This window comes from Acanthopagrus latus, chromosome 4 (genome assembly GCF_904848185.1).
Source record: "Acanthopagrus latus isolate v.2019 chromosome 4, fAcaLat1.1, whole genome shotgun sequence".
NCBI classification, from domain to species: Eukaryota; Metazoa; Chordata; class Actinopteri; order Spariformes; family Sparidae; genus Acanthopagrus; species Acanthopagrus latus.
Window position 1 is genome coordinate 20,496,425 of NC_051042.1, and position 18,989 is coordinate 20,515,413.

General features: G+C 43.7%; 1 protein-coding gene across 1 annotated transcript in view; it reads left to right on the top strand.

Annotated features, from left to right (window-relative positions):
- LOC119017640 overlaps positions 1-18,989 on the top strand; it is a 189,350-nt gene that overhangs the window by 137,660 nt on the left and 32,701 nt on the right. The window contains exon 4 of the mRNA XM_037094451.1: positions 14,590-14,715. Coding sequence (XP_036950346.1) covers positions 14,590-14,715 — 126 coding nt within the window. The remainder of the gene's footprint in view (positions 1-14,589; positions 14,716-18,989) is intronic.

Genomic DNA, 18,989 nt, shown 5'->3' on the forward strand with positions numbered 1-18,989 from the left:
GTTGTCTGAAACGTACTGTAATAAGGCTGCCGCTCCACTTTCATTTGGAGTGCCAGGGTTGTCAGTGGGCAGCGGACAGGAGGGTTTCATCAGCTCGCTTTTTACCCAGCCAACTTCACTCTCACCCTAACTAGGCCAGCAGACTTGACACTTTGCGTTGGAGTGCCGAGTCTCACATAAATGAAATGCAGATGATTGGTAAAATGATCTGATACACAAAAGCAAGTGTCATCAGCCTGTCATGTCTGCCTTGTTCCCCCTTGGTGTGTACTGGCACGCCTTGGGCCACGTCAACTCTCCCCACTCCACCTCCCTCCCTCCCACCCTCCACATGCAGTCCAGGGACGCTGGCCGTCCTGCTGACTGACAGGCAGCGGGAGAGATGGGCTGGATTGGGCTGCATATGCCCGCTAATGCAGACAGAGAAATAAAGAGAGACCAGCAGTCAACAACTCATGAGTAAATCTCTTCAAAAAAAAAAAAGTGAAAGTGAAACAGACGCCAAGACAGCGAGTGTAAAACTTTTTAAAAGAGCGGCACAGAGGTGGAGAGAGAGGGAAAGCCCTGCTGTGTGTGTGTGTGTGTGTGTGTGCGTGTGTGTGTGTGTGTGTGTGTGTGCGTGTGTGTGTGTGTGTGTGTGTGCGTGTGTGTGTGTGTGTGCCTGCGCGACGACGACACAGAGAGAAAAAAGATAAAGAACGAGTGGGTCTTGCAGATTATAAGACTATTTTCCCTTTTCCCACCCCTCAAGCCAGGGAGTTTCAGATTAGGTCAGATATTTACATTTTTGGGGATTTAAAGCTGATATTCTTCACCAGTAGCAAGTCATCATTTCTCCCTTCATGCCGATGCACCAGCTATTGCTATCACTAAACTTAATTCTCTAATTTGGTAAACAACTCTGCGGCGCAGAAGGAAAGTCGTCATGAGAGATCAAAGGTAAGCATCTGCCTCCTTTGGATATCCTTAACAATCGCACAAGTTCATTTGAATACAGGCTGATCTCAGTCAGACAGAATCAATCTGATGACATTCTTGCTGTTCATTGCTCTCTGTCTGCGGATGCTTATGGTTTTTTTTTTTTCATGTTTGTATGGATATGAAATTCCTCTCATCTCTAAAATATTTTTTTTTCCAATAATAATTGAGTAAAACATCCTCTGATTGTGCCGGTTATGTGCTCCTCCATCATTCCCCTCTACAAACAATAGGGGGAGCAGTGAGGGGAAAGCAGACTGCTGGTGTTTCTTGGAAATTAAGCAAATTGGATCATTTGCTGCTTGGATGCAGTAGAATGATGTTCCTCCTCTTCAAATTTACAAGTAAAGTACCTAATAATGCCAAGCAATTAGGAAGGACTGCCACTGCACAACAGGGACTGGAGTGATTGCTAATGTGGATTAGGCTGCATTATCCAGCCGGTGGAAGGAGAGGGGTCGACGCTGAAAAGGTGGTGTTATACGAGCACCAAGGACAATGCCTTAAATGCCACACTTCAGCAGAGCGGAGGGATTTGTCTCTAATTAATTTCCAAAGATTTCTGTTGTCCGTGTGTCTGAAGGCCAGCCTAGTGGAGTGCCCTCCAGAAGTTACAGCCCTGAACAAATGTATAACATCATTAAAAATATCAAGTATCTCTACCGCTTGCTCCTCTCCTCCACCACATTATCTACAGTAGTTGTACTTTTTCCATCAATGATAAAAACACTTCACTTTCGTAGTAAAAAGTTTCAAAGTTACGGCAACCATTTTGCTGGATCTAAATGCACAAGCAGCATTTCTTTTAAAACAGTTACCATTAGCAACAGTGATCTCACTTGTTTATCATTTGACTGTTAATTTAATATCTCCCTATTTATATGGCACAATAACATCAGCTTATCTTAAGTCTCTCTCCCCCGTTTCCTAAACTTTGCACCACAATTGTGCTATTCTTTCATCAGAGAAATAACCGCAGGCCAGTTTATCTGAGCGCTGCCATCTGACGAAAGGGTTTAGCGGCGACGAGGGATGTGGTTCTGGATGACAGATTTTAATTACAGGAACACAGGCAAGTGACACTCGAATGACCAGTCGCAGCTTACCATCAGCCAATCACCGCTGATAACCAGATGATGAGCACGGAGCGACCAATTAGCTGTGAAAGGGCAGCGGTGCCACATCAGCTATAGTGCTGCTATGCAACATGCTCGTCATTGTAGGTGCAGATCTCAAAAGACAAACTTCGCAGCAGCACAGTGGCTACACGTGTGGACCTTCAAGTCTTTAAACTGGCTTTTTAAGGAGCTTTAAGGAGCTCCTCATGTGAATGATGACACTTCTACACGCGTGTGTTAATGCATCAAAATCTGTCTTTCTGAAACTCGTTTTGTTTAGATTATTAGGACAAGCATGCTATTGTCTGTGGAAAACAATCAATCAGAATTTTAAATAAGTCATCATAATTAATAAGATCTCGCAGTACTAAGAACAGACAAATAAGTGGTGGTTACCTCATCTCCCTTTGTTTTTTTTATGTTTGGGATCTGTAGTATTTGCACACCTCTGATATAACTTGATTTAATAATGATTGCAGTAGCTAATCTGTTTCAATATCATTCCTATGAAGTTATTTTAATGTGTAGTTGGCACATAATAAATATACACAATAAATATAATTAAAAATTGTGGATATTTGTCAACCACTGGAATAAATTTCCCTTTTTTTTAACCAAACTCAGTCCTCATTTTTCTACTTATATACTCTAAATACACATCTTTTCACCATATAATTGGTTCTTTGTTGGACGCTTTTGTAAACATGATGTAATGCACAGAAATGACACATCATTTATGTCACCGCTCGTGTTTGATGCTATGTTGTCTGTTGCGAACAAACATCATTGTGGGTAAAAAATAAGTTTACTGCAAAGTACACAGCAACTTTCCACAGCCGGCATCAGCGCTTGATCGCTCATGAGTGCAGCTGTTGTAGCAAGTGTAGTTAATATCGTTAACTGCGATCATATTTGCTTTAGATCAGTGGTTGCTCCAGCACCGGGGCTGTGAGTGTGTGATGCTCGGGCCAACGGCGGCACACAGCAAAAGGCCTTTCCTGCTTCACACAGAGCGTAGAGTAGAACCTGAGCAGCTACATTCTCGTTATTCTGTAGTCGCAGCCTGCTGGTCTGTAGATACATACGCATTTGGACGAGTGGCTGGGAGTAGTGCAGTGTGAATGGTAACACCCAGGACAAATTACATGGCGAGAGAAGAGGGGCCTCTCCCCCGCTGAGCCATGGTGGCATCACAGGGGCGGAAAATGACAATTCCTTGAAAAGGTCATACGAGACGCCTGCACTGTGATACGAGCTTACAGCCAATCTGACAATCTTAATTCAAATCATGACATTCCCCCAAAAAGTAGAACGTTTTCATCTCCTCGTGACAGAACAGCCGTCTGACCTTTAGCATGTAAGAACTTCACTGAGTTTTAACAAATGCTAATCAGAGCCCTTCATTAAGAGGTCTGTCGCACGTTCCACACGTCGCCTCCCCATTTGCAATTTATGCATTTCACAGTGAGATTCAAAAGAGTAATAGGATTTTCTGTTTGATTCTATCAACGCACCTATATTTTCTATGAATTGAGCCGTCTGTAATGATGGATTTCAAAATGACAAGGTGGTCACGATGAGAAGAGAAACGCCCTTTGTCCGATTCTGTAGCGCTTAATATAGTGTGTTTTAAAAACGCTAGTAAATCTCCCATTACTCATGCCAGTACAGGTTTATTTCCTGTTATTTTCCCCACATCAGGCATTTTTTTTCCTCCTAAACTGGGAGAAAGTATTTGACAATGAATTTCATGCTTCAGCCAGCCCCCCTACCCGCATGGCCAGTGTCGCACCACACCTTAATACCACTGCAGATGAAATGTCATGGAATATTCACCTGCAGAGTTACAGTCCCCTCGTCTGCTCGGAGGATCTGGTTCTTTATACATTCTGGAGGGTTTTTTTCTTAGCAATGTGAGTCAGATTAGATCAATGTTCATAAGCATATTAGGCCTTAAGTTCACGCCACTTAACTCATACTATGATATCTGCCGTTTAACACACACATTTTTCACTTGAGAGTTTTCATGTCGGTTTAACAACAAAAGCACATTGAGGGGTGTTTTTATGAGCCAGCTTTGATAGATATCAAAGCTTAAATTTTGGCATTTCCCAGCCTCCCTGGTCCTGCCATTACTGGTCATTGTTAAGCGACCCCCTTTAAAGAGCTTTGGCCCAGCTGAAGGGATGAAATTACAGGATGTTGGAATAATGGCCCATGAAGCACCAGTCAATAGTAGATTACCTGCATCCAGACTGACCACGACCATGACCAGGCTGTGAGAACTAATACAGCGGCCCTGTAGTCCTGCAACACTTTGTTTATTACCCAGTCGTTCTTAAGGGCCCACAGAGTAACTAACGTGAGTACAGGGTGACACGGGAGGCTTTTAGGTCTGGGTTGGAGCAACCTGGTTAACAGCCGGTGTGGCCGTTAGAATTAAAGTAGTGTTTGAAACAATTTTCAGTGGCTCTTTACGCTGATATTGCCAGCACGCTTGTTCAGTGGCGCGGCGCTTCAAATAGACTGTGTAGGTGCCTCTCTGGCGTCACCTCTGGAGGCCCTCCTTTAATGGCAAGTGTAAAGGCGAGAAACGTCTGCATTGGGAGGAGTAGCTAATTCGTTGTTCACAGGACTTTCGCTAGAGCATGGAAATTTGGCCGCACCAGCCCATCGAGACCTGTTGGGACCCAATGGGCTGGACCGGGCTCAGATATAAACTTTTAAACGTCTGGGTTCAGCTCGGGTTCAGTCATGTATCTTGATATGGTGCTTTCAAGTTCTTTCGGTGGAAATATAAAGTCAAAATAGGCAGAATTGGTGTGGTTTCGGGTACTTTTCGGGAAAATAATGTATAAAAGCAAATAAATATGCTGTAAAAATAAGTGATATTAAGTGATAACTGTTGGTAAGTGATGTACCTGCTGTCTGTCCTCATAAGGTGTTTGTTATAATAGATTAAATGCAACACAGAGACTATTTGTCACTCTCCAGGTGGCAAATAGCTAGCTAACGATGGACGTAAAGCAAAATTTGTCATCAGAAACCATGGAAACAAGAGCTGTTACCATAGTGACAACTGCGTAACAGTGCGTCAGCTAACAATAACTGCAAAGGGAAAACAGAATGCCTGTCAAGTTGAGGTCGGGTTCATTTATTACTCTGTCAAGTTTGGACAGAACAATGTGGCTCAAGTCACACTCCACTCCCACACCCGCGAGATCTGGGCTTCAGTCCTGTGAACAACCAAGTTAGCTTGTTTTTAACTTGTGTTACGTTATATGACATGTAAGTTTCGTTATGTAAGTCTTTTCCTAAACCTAACTGCAACCATCTCACAGCATTGACAGTCTGAACAATATATGAAATGTTTGACAACAAGCTTTATTGTGAAAGTCTGACCAAACATTGTGTATTTATCATTCTTGCTTACTTTACTGTTGAGTCCAGCATGTTTAAAACTGACAGTAGAGGAACGGCGTCACAGTTTGAAGCTTCTGGCCTTGGACCAAAGCTGCCGTATTGGATGAGTTGGGAGTAAGAACGTGTTGATATTTCACCAATCCCATCAAACCCTCCCTCATCCGACATCATCAGTCGTAACCAAAAAATCTGTGCCGGCTGAGTAGGATTAATGTCAGGGGTAACTACTGCATCATGGTGCTAATATGAAGAAGAAGGACATGTAGAGTGCTCAGGACATTCAAAGAAAATCTGAGCCTGTTTTCTGCTTAGGTGTGTGCAATTATCTTCCATCTCTTAAAGAATCTATCTCAGCACCTAAGCAGAGAGAAAGAGAAAATGAAACTCCAAGGATATACACACTGTTTTCTTAACACAAAAGCTGCTCTGAGGCTCCTCAGTGTCACCAGTAACATGGAGTTCAGCTGCCTTTTCTGCATTCTTTTATACCTGCCTCTGAGATCATCCTCCATCGCCATGCATGGAACGAAACTGTTTGCTGAACTAAAAGTTAAGTAGCACATATTCCAGATCTACAAGGAGCTTTGCCAATCCTCGAAATGAATTCGAAAATATTCACAGAAACAGCCACAGTCCATTCACCAGTGTGCTCTGATCTGTGTTGCATTGAAACGATCCCGGGCTCTCGATGAAATCCAAACATGAGCGGGAACACGGACGGGGCTACTGTGTGGACCGGGGGAGATAGGGCAGCAAAGCCTCCCTCACAGCTGGGTGCCCAGATTAATAGGCAAGATAGACGTAGTGTATGTGTTTACTCATCACCCTGATTGTGTCTGTCTGGGACGAAGGCTTTGTTTGAACAGGTCAGGATCATAGATGACTGTATGAGAGGCATTATAAATGAAGATATACCGGCTCGTAGAGGCACGATGATGTACACACCATCGCACCAGCGCTGTCTGAGCCACCGCTGCGTCTGAATATTTAAATCTACTTAGAGCATCATACACAACTCCCCATTCTCCTCTCAAGCACTTCAGAGAGAAAGGCCTTTAATATATGAAATGCTGCTGTGTCACTCGGTGAAGGTTCAGGTTTTACAAGGAGCAGCACTTCAGGATGTGACCCGGTGCCGTGCATATCTCCTGTCTCATTGTAACATTTCCCTTGCCGAGGTTAATGAGCTTGACACTGGGCGCCCTCAGCCTGCTCAACAGACAGAGTTACCTTGCACTCCTCCCTCTTTCTCTCTGCATGCTGTCAACCCCTCAGCCTAACATCTCGGCGGCAGAAAACAGCAATTTCACTTAGCACATGCAGCCAGGGAAAAGTTATCAAGCGGCAGAGTGGTCACCTTTGCTTTCTGAGGCTGTTTAGCAAGGTCACACGCTTGGTGACGAGCTGCGTCTACTCGGTTTGTCAGTCGGAGCCTCTGAGGGATTAATTGTCCCTGCTCCGTCTCATTCATGGTCTCTGACAAACCAAGCCATGACTCTCCTCTCTCATGTTTTAACACTGCGCCGCGTGTATTTTTTTTTTTTTTTTTTTTCCTTCGCCAACCCTAATTGTTTAATGACGAGCATACACAATTCAGTGGACCTATCTTTAAATCTGTGGCCTCATGCATTTTTAATTGAACATGATTGTAGCATTAACAGCTGAATATGCAGCCGGCCCTTTTTCTCACATTTGTCCCAGCCTTAAGTGGGAGTGCCTTAAATTAAAAGGCTATAGAAATCAATACAAGTGGCATCCATGAGAGAGCACATATCTTCCGACAGACTGTCTCCTAATGCATCACTCACCGCATGCTCCGCTCTTGTGTCTGAAAGCACTTAATGTGCAATAAGAAGCCGCCCACCTCAGATGTTGCCAAATACTGGAGATGGCCTGTCTGAGGGAGCTTAAAAGTTTGGTCTAATGCTACATTAATGGATTATCTAGCCCCGCCTCTTTGCGAGAGTGAAACTTATCATGCTGAGCAGCGCCGTCAGAAGATGTTTAATGGACTCTAGCATGCAACAAATTCAAAATCTAAGATCCAGCTTTTCATGTGATGCAACAAAAATGAAAAAAAAAAATCAGAGTGAGTTGATGTTTTGCAGATTTTTGCTCGCATTAATTCAACGCAGTGTGTTCTGCACGTTGCCTAGATGCATATGGAGCTGCCGGCGTGATTTTTAATAATATCTTTTTAAACCACATCAAATAAAATTCATTTCAGAGAGAGAGCAGAGGGGATGATTGGGAGACTCAGAATCTAAGCTTCCTGACACGGACAGAGATGGAGGTCTGAGCTGCCCACTCCGGGTCATTTCCACAAAACAATTTAATACAGATTTCTTACTGGCAGGAAGATTGTCTGTTTTCTTCCTCTTAAAGGTGTAGTTGCTCTCTCTCGGAATGTAGCGCTCATCTCCCTTCAATCGAGGGCTTTATCCTACACATATACTCCATCACACGGATTTGTAAGAGCAAAATAGTGAATCTGCAGCGCCAGCGAGCGAGGCTGCGGAGGACTGCATGAAAAGAACTCATTAAAAGCTGTGACTCACACGCGCAGAGACGCTCCAGCTTGCCCTGACTTGAGATGATTTGTGAGTAAATCCAACACTGTTGTCCAACAGCATTCTTCTAATTGCCCCCCGCGACGCGCACGCACAGACACTCGCTCGCTCGCCGACACCTGTGCACACACACACGCACGCACACTCAGTGTCACATAAGATCCGCATACAGTGAGAGTCAAAACTGAAAAATAGATGAGATCTTTGTCACTCAAATGGCTGTAGGTTTCTTAAGTGCTGTCAGAGCAGGGATGAGGCCAACATGCATTATGGAGGACGGAAGGCTTGCTAAGCGCCTCGGCTCTCTGCCTGGTCCACGGCACAGAACCATCTAATGGAGTTGAAGACATGGTAATTTCTGTTGCACCCTAAGATTCTATAATAAAATCTAAAGTTGGGAGCTAATTAATCTCAGAGGTATATCACAGGCTTAAGGCCTTTTCTGCACTGTCTGGGGGTGCTAATTCCTTTCATCTGGGGTGCTGAGGAGCATTTATGGGAGTTTACCAGATTAGCCCCAGACACAGGATCTGCTTGTTCTCCTCAGATTGGAAATGTGTCCTCCTAGCAGAGCAGCGTGGGGGATAGGTCGAATAAAGCCCTATTGTATGCTTATGTGACTGGTTTGACTGGAAGCGGCTAAAAATGGAAGCTGTTGCACAAGAGAAGCCCCCCCCCCCCCCTTTTTTTTTTTTTACTGATGTGTAACGCAGGACATATGTGGCATTCATTTAAATCCATGTAGAGTGCATGCCTTTCCAATTACACTTGTGCTGGACTTTCTTCCAGAACATGCACTTACAGAAGAAGCTTGGGAGATACGCATCTGTGTAGATTAACCAAAAGCTACTGCATCACACATTTTTAAAATTAGGCTTATCTGAGGCCATTGTTGCAGCTGTTTAGATGGCAGAGATCATCTTGTTACTGCGACCACGCAGTGTGGCTCGGCGAGGCTAAATTTGAACACAATGACGGATGAACAATATTTCTTGTCTCCTTTCCAACACATATTTAATAGTAACATTGCGTCTTGCCGGTTTTGTCGAGATCTAGACCTGTCCTGATAAGACCAAGGTCATCTGTGTGAGTGTCTGCATAGGAAATTAGCGCAAGCTCCCGGCAGACTCAGCAGGAAGGTTGCAGAGATGAGTTAATAGTCACCGCTCTGGTTTTTTAAAGTCTGTCGGCAGTCCTAGCTGTGTTTCCTCATTCGGCGTCTCTGAGCGGCACAGAGACTACTGGAGAGAGCGACACAGGAGCAGGAGAACAGGAAGAAAGAGATGTAACAACAAGAGAATGAGGGAGCGTTCGCGTGGCACCGTCATCCATCCCCCTAATCATTTTCAAAATCATGTCCCTGGTTTCACTTTTTATTCACACACCAGAAATTCAGAATACCCACAGTGCTGCAGACTGGATCCAGACTCCACCACGTTTGTTAAGTGAATTTCCCCATGTGCCATTTTAGGGTGGGCACGCGGAAGCCGTCTCACCTGCAGTTTGTGTCAGTCACAGCCAGCAATGACAAATTATTAAGGTGGATTTGACATGAATTGTTGGACGTAGTCACCCCCTCTACCTTTTCTCCACCCATTAGGCTCTGAGAGGGGTACTTGACAGGGAGTGCGCCATCAGCTAGCATCAGCTCAGGCAGCACAGCTCTCTCCTCCCCCGCAGATGCACCTTGGGCCTGCAGTGGTCTCCTCCTCTCCTTTGTTCGCTGCATCTGTTCAGCGTCAGATGACAGCACTGATTAGCCTCACTCAGAGTCTTAATAAGACAACCGGAGTACAGAAAAGGCAGCACAAGGCGGATACAGACACACAAACACACTGGGATCACCCTCGCCGAGTATGCTTACCCTCCTCTCATACCCTTAACCTCACTATGGCACTGTCCTTAACCCTAATCAGGTCCCTCACTGTTGGTGATTTGTTCAGCTTCCCCCATTCCACACTGCCTGGTCTGAGATCTACTTGTTTTTGTTTTTGTTTTTGTTTTAAATCAAAGGCGAATTATGCGACATTCACTGTCACCACATACATCGCAGAAGCACATTTTGGACGCTGTTCTAATTTTCTTGTAAAGATTGTATTTGGAATTCCTGGAATTCCGGAATTATTGTATACGTGAAAATTCCCACAATATTTTTTTAAACTTCAGTAAATTCCCGATGACATAATGGTGAACAGTTGCATTTACAGTGATAGAAAAAATAAATGTGTTACTTTATTTTGAAAGATTAGTTTGAGTAGGACTATTTTATGATCGGTCATGTCATGAGTAATCTGAACGGGCACGTGTGCAGTAACGTTTTCTGACTGACAGGACTATTCTTGCTCGGGTACAGACGTGACTCACCAGAACAAAACATTCAGATTACAACACACTGAGACAGTGAGAGTGTGATATCCCTCTGTGTTCATGATGCCATTACTCTACTTTTACTTAGAAAATAGCTGTTTGCTGTTATATTAATGTCCAAAATGTTGGAAATGTTAAAAAGTTAATGTCTGATACTTTCTCTTTATGTCAACATGCATGCAAGTGTGCCTCATGGAGAATTTAGTCCTTTAATTCTCACTGTTTTTTATGTTGCTCCGTCATTTGTGTGAAGTTACTAAGAGTTCATCTTAAAGATGCTGTAAGTGCTGTTTTTTTAAATGAATAAGTGTTGAATAGTTCTGTATTCCGACAGTTATAGAGTGTTTGGTCAGTAACCCAAATCTCTCCTCCTCCTGCATATGCAGTAAAAAGACATTTCCTGCTATCCCTGCCCACTTTATCCAATCAAGACAGCGAGCTCCATAAAGAGGCGGTCCTGTCTGATTGTGAACACACAGAGCAGGATCCTCCTGTTTGCTGCCTTGTCCGGCGATAACCGCTGTGTTTTTTCACATGGTGGTATTCAGAATAGGGAGCTCATCGCTAACTGCAGAGCAGACAGGAGGTAAAACTACAACACTTATATGCTATTGTTTGGATCTTTAGTTAATATAAATGTATGTCATCAGGCTGTCAAAAACGCAAACAGGGTGATTTTGCTGTATCTTCTTTAACATTAAAGTGGTGTCTTGAGTAAATAACAAAAATGGAGCAGTGCTACTTCGCTGCCAAATTACTGTTTTATCCCAGGAGCTGCTGGCTCGTAGCTGTCTTCACATTCTGCTCATTCAGAGTTTGTTGACAATTATCGGAATATTTGGTAACACAAAAAAGCGGCACACATAATTAGCAACTTAAAAAACAATTTCCATGCAGTTGCCAATTGGCCGGTGTAACGCGTGCACCGGCAGTAGAAACAGTTAGCCGTTGTTTTTCTGTTGTTGTTTCCATTCAGTTGTGTATGTAGGTGCGAGTGGGCGTTCAGCCTCTCAGCTCTGTGTAGGGCTGCGTTCCTGCAGGGTGAACTTCTCCCACTCGTCTTCACCGTCTCCCCCACTGCCTCCTGGCGGATGCTCCTCACTCTGATATGTGTGTCCCAGCCCACCTGTTCAGGCCTCATTACTGTCAGGCCTGTGTTAATAAATATCCAGGTGTAGAGCGCTCCTCGGTGCCTGTACTTCATCACCGAGGAGCTCAGTCTGCCGGGTGCCCCCTCCTCTCCTGCAGCAGGGCTGACAGGAACCATGATTACACTGTAAGCACTGTAGTTATTCACCTTCTGCCCAAACTCCGACACTGCACTCCATCTTACACACCGCCACGGGGACACGCACACATACACGGCTCATGCACATGGGTACACATACGTACGGGAACACACACACTGACAAACAAATACTTACAGATATTTGCTCTTTCATTCCCATTATTTTTCCCTTCAGTGCAGCCACGGGTCTGCAGGCAACATGGACGCTGCTTTGCCATTTGCACTGTGGGAACATGCCTACAGCAGTGCGCGGTGACGGCCATGTCGCTAAATCATTCCGCAGTGTAGCAATAAGTTATGCTTAATATTAAAGACCTGTTTAGAATTACAGTCATTTTTTTTCACTCACGTCAACTAAGATAACAAGTTCATGTATTTTAACAGTGTTTGGCGTGTGAAGACTCCGAGCTCAGAATCAGACTTTAATTTTTTCTTTCTTTCTTTCTTCTGTGAAGTCTCAACTCTTTTGAATGTTTCATAGATCAACTTTCTTCCCTGCTGATAGAGTGTCTTCAACCTTTTGCTTCTGCTCTCATTTGCTTTGCATGAGCCCTTGATCATTTTGTCTCGGCTTTCATTTCTTGTCTAAGGCAGCTTTTTTTTTTTTTTTATTTTTTAAATAGATTATGCAGCACCTCCTTCGCTGCATTTTATCAAGTCATTTCTGTCCACGATTGAGTCTTAAAAAGTCTTATATATCAAAACTAAATAAAAGAATCCACCAGTGTGATGAGAATATTTCAGGCTGTTTCCAATACAAATATCTTTTATTTAGAGAAAGTTCAGACTGCAGCGCGAGAATCAGAAAACGTGAGATTTTGAAACAAGCTGATTTAAACCAGGAATAAACGTTGACATGGCCAAGAATGGCAGCAACACAGAGAATCAACAGAGAAACACTTGCAGGCAGACAACCCGGATTCAGTGGATTTCACCACAGCTTTAAAATTGTTCGGTAGTACAGTATTCTGAAGTTTGAAGTTCAGTCTGTAGAGCGTTCCTCGCCGCGGGTGTCGAATGCCTAAAATCATTCTTTCCCGTTCCAGTTTGGATTTGGGAACAACAAATCTCAAAATGACAAGTGAGAACAAACAAACAAAAAAAAACTATTTATAGAGCAGCACATGGACTTCACTGCTCCAAATGTAACAAAGTCAGTAACTGTGCGGAGCGTTGTATTTTGCTGTTGTATTTTTAAGAAGAAAATCTATAGAACTTCCCGGGGTCAGCTTAACAAGGCTCCCATATTCGACTTTATTTTGCCTGAAAAACAGTTTTGGCAGCCCGCCACTGAATCAGCACTCCTCTATCTTTCGTGCCTTGTTGCATGTATGAGGTCAGTTTGAATTGGGTGAGTGGGTTAACCAGGCCCATGTGAGGGCTCTCATCTCGGCAGCTCCCGGCGGCCGGGGCAAGATGGCAGTGGCTGGGGGAATGACAGGGAGGACACAACCACTTGACTCTGGAGGAGCAATCAGACACTAAGGGGTTTAATGCTCTGCCTTGGGTCTGAGCCACAGCAATTGGGTTTGATAGCCGTGTCATTATGAGAGGAGGGCGTCTGGAGGTCTTCAGCGACCGGGGATTAGAGGAGAAGAGGGGGGACGTAGAGACGGAAACGAGACAAGGAGGAGAATCTCTCTCAGCGGGAATCTCTGCGTCCGCCACTTTGGACATGGGCCTTTCTCACCTCCTCAACTCTCTGTCCTCATCTTCACTCCCACCGCTCGCACTGATTTCCCTTCGCGGAAAAGGACAATACTAGAGGTCACTCCCGCTTTGTGTTTCGAGCTTGTTTTACACCAGGCGTTTTAATTTGCTGCCATGCGCGCAATTATAGTTTATTTCTTCAACAACAGCTAATTAAGAGGATGCCAGTGACAGAATCTCTCTCTCTTTGGGTTCACGCACCTCCTCCTCCTTGGACTCTCTATTCGGTTTAAGTCGGAGGCAGTCTCAGCGCAAATCTGACCTCATTCCGTGAAAACAACGGTTATCGAACATGAAGAAAAACATTTTTTCTTAATGATTGTGTGTGTCAGAGCTCATTTTGTGCCTTAGCCACAAGTTTGAACTTACTTCTGTTTACCCAACTTCTAAACATGAAGTTCTTGCTGTTGAGTGAGAGCTCATAGTGCAGCCTGTGCTCGTGTGTGTGTGATAGAGAGAGAGATGTGGAGAGTGAGTGTGAAGGAAGTCAACCTGTGATGGATGCGATGGCAGATGCTAGGGTAAGAGTTGTCATCAGCGTTCCTGGGGCCTTATGGAAGGGAGCCAGGTACACGGCTTTGATTGGGCCTACTGTGGCTGTGCTGTTTGCCACAGTACAGCTTTGATTAGTGCCTCCATGAAAATGTATGCCCTATGCTCAAAGAAAACTGGGGGAGTAACTACCTGTCAGGAAATTCACAAACAAGGCTACTTAGAGCACAGGGAACTGTATATTTTAAAGTCTAATATTCGCCACCATTCCGTTTCATTTCATTGTGGGGGGCTTGCCAAATCCCTGTTGGTACCCCACCCCACCGCACCCTTGCAAAAGGTCCCCAGATAAGGAGGAGGTGCACTGCTTCCCCCCCCCCCCACCAAAAGAAGGTGTGGGAGAAGAAGGCGCTCTCTCAACTGCACAACAAAGGCTCTCCGCCAGATGCTGTGAATACCAAAAACCCTGCAACACAAACACAAAATATATAAATTAATCAGAGTGCAGGTAAATAAATAAATAATGTATATGAGGAGCTAATTAAATGTGTTTATTCCTGTTATCATATGCTGCCCTCATTTCCACCACTTGAAGTCATGAATCATTAAGTGGCTGCTAAATTGGTCTCTGGGGCCGTCCTAGTGGCAGGGGGCGGTCAGATCCTGTCTGGCAGAAGGCAGGTGTGCAGCGGACGGACGGATGGCCTGTGCTCCTGTAGTCCTCGGACAGCGGCGCCTGACAGAGGGGAAGCAGGCATCATGCTGGGAGGTGAGTGGCCGGAGGAGAGCCTGTAGCAGAGCGGCTGACAGGACCGCCCGTCACCGCCGCGGCTCCGCTTTGATTAATGAGGGCATTTGAAAGACAATTAGTGGGAGCAGATTTGCCTTCAACTACCTTATCAATCAGAACTCTTTTAATTCAATGTGTAGCACCCTCTGCACCAGAATGAGTGCGGAAGCATTTTTGCATCAGAGCAGGAGCAGCCTGTCTGCCAACAGGAGGGGAGAGAGGAGGACCAGTCTATAAAATAAAAACACCATCCTCTCTGCTGTAGAGACTTAGGGCAGAGTGCTTGTTGTTGAACTTGAAGCAGCAGACTCCTTCTAAACTGCGTGTGTTACACTGCATGATATCTGACTGAGGAATATTGTTTCTCTGTTTTGCTGAATTAATTTATCAGTCTATCAATCACACTTTATTTGTAACACCTTTCAGAAGGGCTTCACAGGTGACTCACACTGATAATAATACAGAACAAGTGTAGACTATTAAAAATAATAGATACATAAAATAAAATAGAACACCATTTTACAACATTGATAAGTTAATTAAACAAATAATGTAAATGCAGAAAGCTGCCTCTCCAAAGGTTTTAGTCTGACACTGACACACTGTTCTGGTTCGTGCACTGTAAGCATGTGAGACATAGACAGTATGCAATGAAGTACCATGTAGACCATGAAGTGCTTTAAATACTGAAAAAAGGATAGTTTTAAATCAATGGGCATAGCTGTTGAAAGAGATGCAGAGTCTCCTGATTATATCACCAAAGGGTAACTTATAAATCAAAATCAAGCAGCCCTAAAATCAATCCCTGGGGAACCCCACAGGTCGAAAGTTATCAGTAAAGATAAACAAAGAAACTATCTGCCAGAGAGATAAGAGGAGAACTGGTTGAAGCCAGTTAATAGGAAGGCTAAATTCCTGTTTCAGCTGGTCATACAAACATACTGGTAAACCCAACATGGATGTCTTGCATGCCTGTCAACAACTTCCACATCTAAACTCTAACTCCCCTAACTTACTGGCTTCATCTTGCACCATCACTGAAAGTTGGTGTTGGTGGTAGACATGAAGGTACAGCAACATCCAAAATGGACAGAACACATATACAGGGTATACAGGGTGAGAAACAAATGTCAAAGGAACAAGATCTTTAAAAGAAATCCTTCTTACACCACTAAGGTGAAGGCAAGTACAAGAATGACATGGTTAAGGAAGGAAAACATTACGTTATGGGTTTAAATAATGTTGTCAGGGTTAAGAGACCCTTGTTGTCATGGCTACAGTAATAACCTCGTTGTTAAGGTTGGGGAAAGACTGCTGCCATTTTAAAAAGAATTGTTAAAAGAAACCAACGTGGGGCCCATGTCCACATAGTTGTTTTTTGGGGTTTTGGTTTTTTTTTCTTTTCTTTTCAGGGCAGAAAAGCTGTACGATCGCTACTGCTGCTTTGCGGTTTACTGTCTATTTGTTTGTCATTTGACATCGAGACATCAGAGCAGGGAAGATGTGGGAGACAAAATTACAGTGAATTGTATCGCCTAGGCCCGGAAAAAGAAAACGAGCCACTGTGACATCGGCAGCGCCTTACTGAAAAGTTGAGGACTTTCAACTTGAAGCACTCAGAGCAGCCACACAAAAAAAGGCGCCATGCTCAGAAAAAGACGCCGGACACCTTCTACAAGCCGTGGAAAAACCGAGATATTGGCACTAAAACACATTGCCGTTCTTCTTATTTAGTCATAATTTCTATAGCCACTTGTGAGCTTTGTCACTTGAAGGTAAAAAAATCTCATTTTGAGGCTCTAGACTAACTTTGGACATTGGTTGCATATTGGTGCAGCCAACAATACATTTAAAATTATTTTCTTAACATATATGATTGTAAACAGGAATAAAGCTACAAAGACATGAAAGAAAGACAAGAAATTGCACTAACCTACATTGTTTAAAAAAGTGCTACATTTCAGGTGCAACAGTGCAACCAGTGTAAATGTTTGATTGCACTTGACATACGATGTTTTGGCACATTTGCAAACACAACACATTATAGTTGTTGGGGCACTCTGAAATAACCAACCTATTGATCTGTCAATTTACAGGTGCAGACAATCTTGCAGAAGACCGTACAAAAAAACCTGCTTCCCAGTTTCACCTTATGAAAGTCTTCACAGCACATTTTTACAAGTCTGACGGCTGCAAAGGTCGATATTCAGGAGATACTTTTCCAACCTTATGACAGCTCAGAGTGCTCAACACATATACATATTAAGAGCTCGCGTCAGCGCTGCAGCATTTCATCCCATCCTATACGATCGCCTTCTTGCACAATTACACTTGTCAGTCATTTCAACTGAAATTATTTGAACCACTGGAGAAATGATGTAGATCTGCCAGCGTGCTTAAGAGCCTGAAAGATGTGTTTTCATAAAGCTGGAAACAAGCGAGTGAGGAAGTGTCTCTATTGATCCCACTGCCTGTAAATAAAACAGGGGCAATGAGCAAAAAGAAACAAACAACTCTGGCAGAGAGAACATGGGGAGAAAAAAAAATCAATAGGTTCCCTCACTGGTGGGTCTTCTCTGGTCAGACTATTCTCTCAGGGTTAGGTTGTCTGCAGACAGTAAGGAGGGGGAACACACAGTCAACATCCTCTTGATTTCTAAATTTCTTTTATAATGGGACTCTGCAGAGGATGCAGCTCGTGTGCATTTAACCCTACCTGAGAAATGGAAGCACAAATAGAGGATAGTTCTCTGGAAGTGATGAAGGTTGGTTAAAACAGATTCATGGTTTGTCTTCTGAAGGGCAACAATTTTACATGTCCAAGTCGATTTGTAAGGAGTGCGGCCGGTGAAAGCGGGTATGTACTTTTGATGCACGTCTCTGTTTGTGCGTTGTATGCATTTTCCTGAAGTGCCCAATTTTTGCTTTTTATTCAACTTAAAGGTGCAGCATGGAGGAATTTAATATAAAACATTGGACAATTAACTAAAGTTATCAAGAGAATCTTCTCAATTAACAGTTTTGACATCAGACACTGACGTATTGTGTTGCAAAGATATCCTCTTAAGTTAGCATGCTAAACAGCCAGCCACAGCCTGTCAGTCTTCCATAATTTCACTCCGAGCTTCTAATTGGGATTACTAGCCGCACAGCTAAACCAGCAAACTAACTAACTGCTGCTACAGTTACCCGCAGTTAGCAGTTAACTCCAGTGATATACTGCCCCCTATGTGTTCTGAGTATTAATTTGGGAGTTGGCAGATATCCCGACCCGTCCTGGCCCAAAGCTCCTGTGCAAGCAGTGTAAACAGTAATACCCCCTGAGCTCCCAGTCCAAACTGCTAGCTGCACTGCTAACTGAGCTAACCAGCTACCAGCAGCTACAATATGCAGCTGTTACTCTGGTGATATTCTGCCCCCTACTTGTTCTTGAGCATACATTTGACAGATGGCATGTCAAATATATAACAGGATACTTCCCTTTATTTAAAAAAAAAAAAAAAAAAAAAAAACACTGATTGAGGAGCATGTTTTTCATGTTAAGACAAGTGGATGTTTGTTGAGAGAAAAGCAGTGATAAGTGGTCACTGCTGCTCAGTTTGTGTGTGCTTCAGTCACAACATCACGGCTTTGAGTCTGGCCCAAGACCTTTGGTCATTTGCCATCTCTCTGTCTGTGTCACATATGTGCCCTCTCCCTCAACGTCAGTAGGGAACTATAGCAAAATAATAGCAAAAAACAATTTTTTAATTATTTTAGAATATAATTATAATTCCTCACAAAGCCTTGAACAGTTCAGCAGTGGGTTTTGAGAGTCTGTATTGAACACAGACAAAAAGGTCTTTTAGTTCATAACATGTGGACAGACAGCATATGTTAGGAAGTGACATCATCTTCAGCACAAACATGTTCAACTGCTCCATTTCCTAAGATGTGTTTGGCTCCACTGTGGTTAAAACCAGGCCAGTTGTGGACATTCGGCTCTGCCTGCCTCTTTTTCTTGTTCCAGCTTGGTGGGCAATAAGGAATGCTGCCTGCCGCCCTCCATTTCCCATTAGCTGTTTTATTTCACGGGAAATTTGCTTCCTGCTAGCTGTAATTGGTATCTAGGCACCTCCTGATGTGGGCATTAGGGTTTTTAATACAATCTTTTACGCAGGTGAGAATGCGCATATATTACCCTTTCAGTAGCACATTATTTGATTGTCATTCACAATTATTTACCCATGCATTGTGTGAAACAAAGTTAAAGA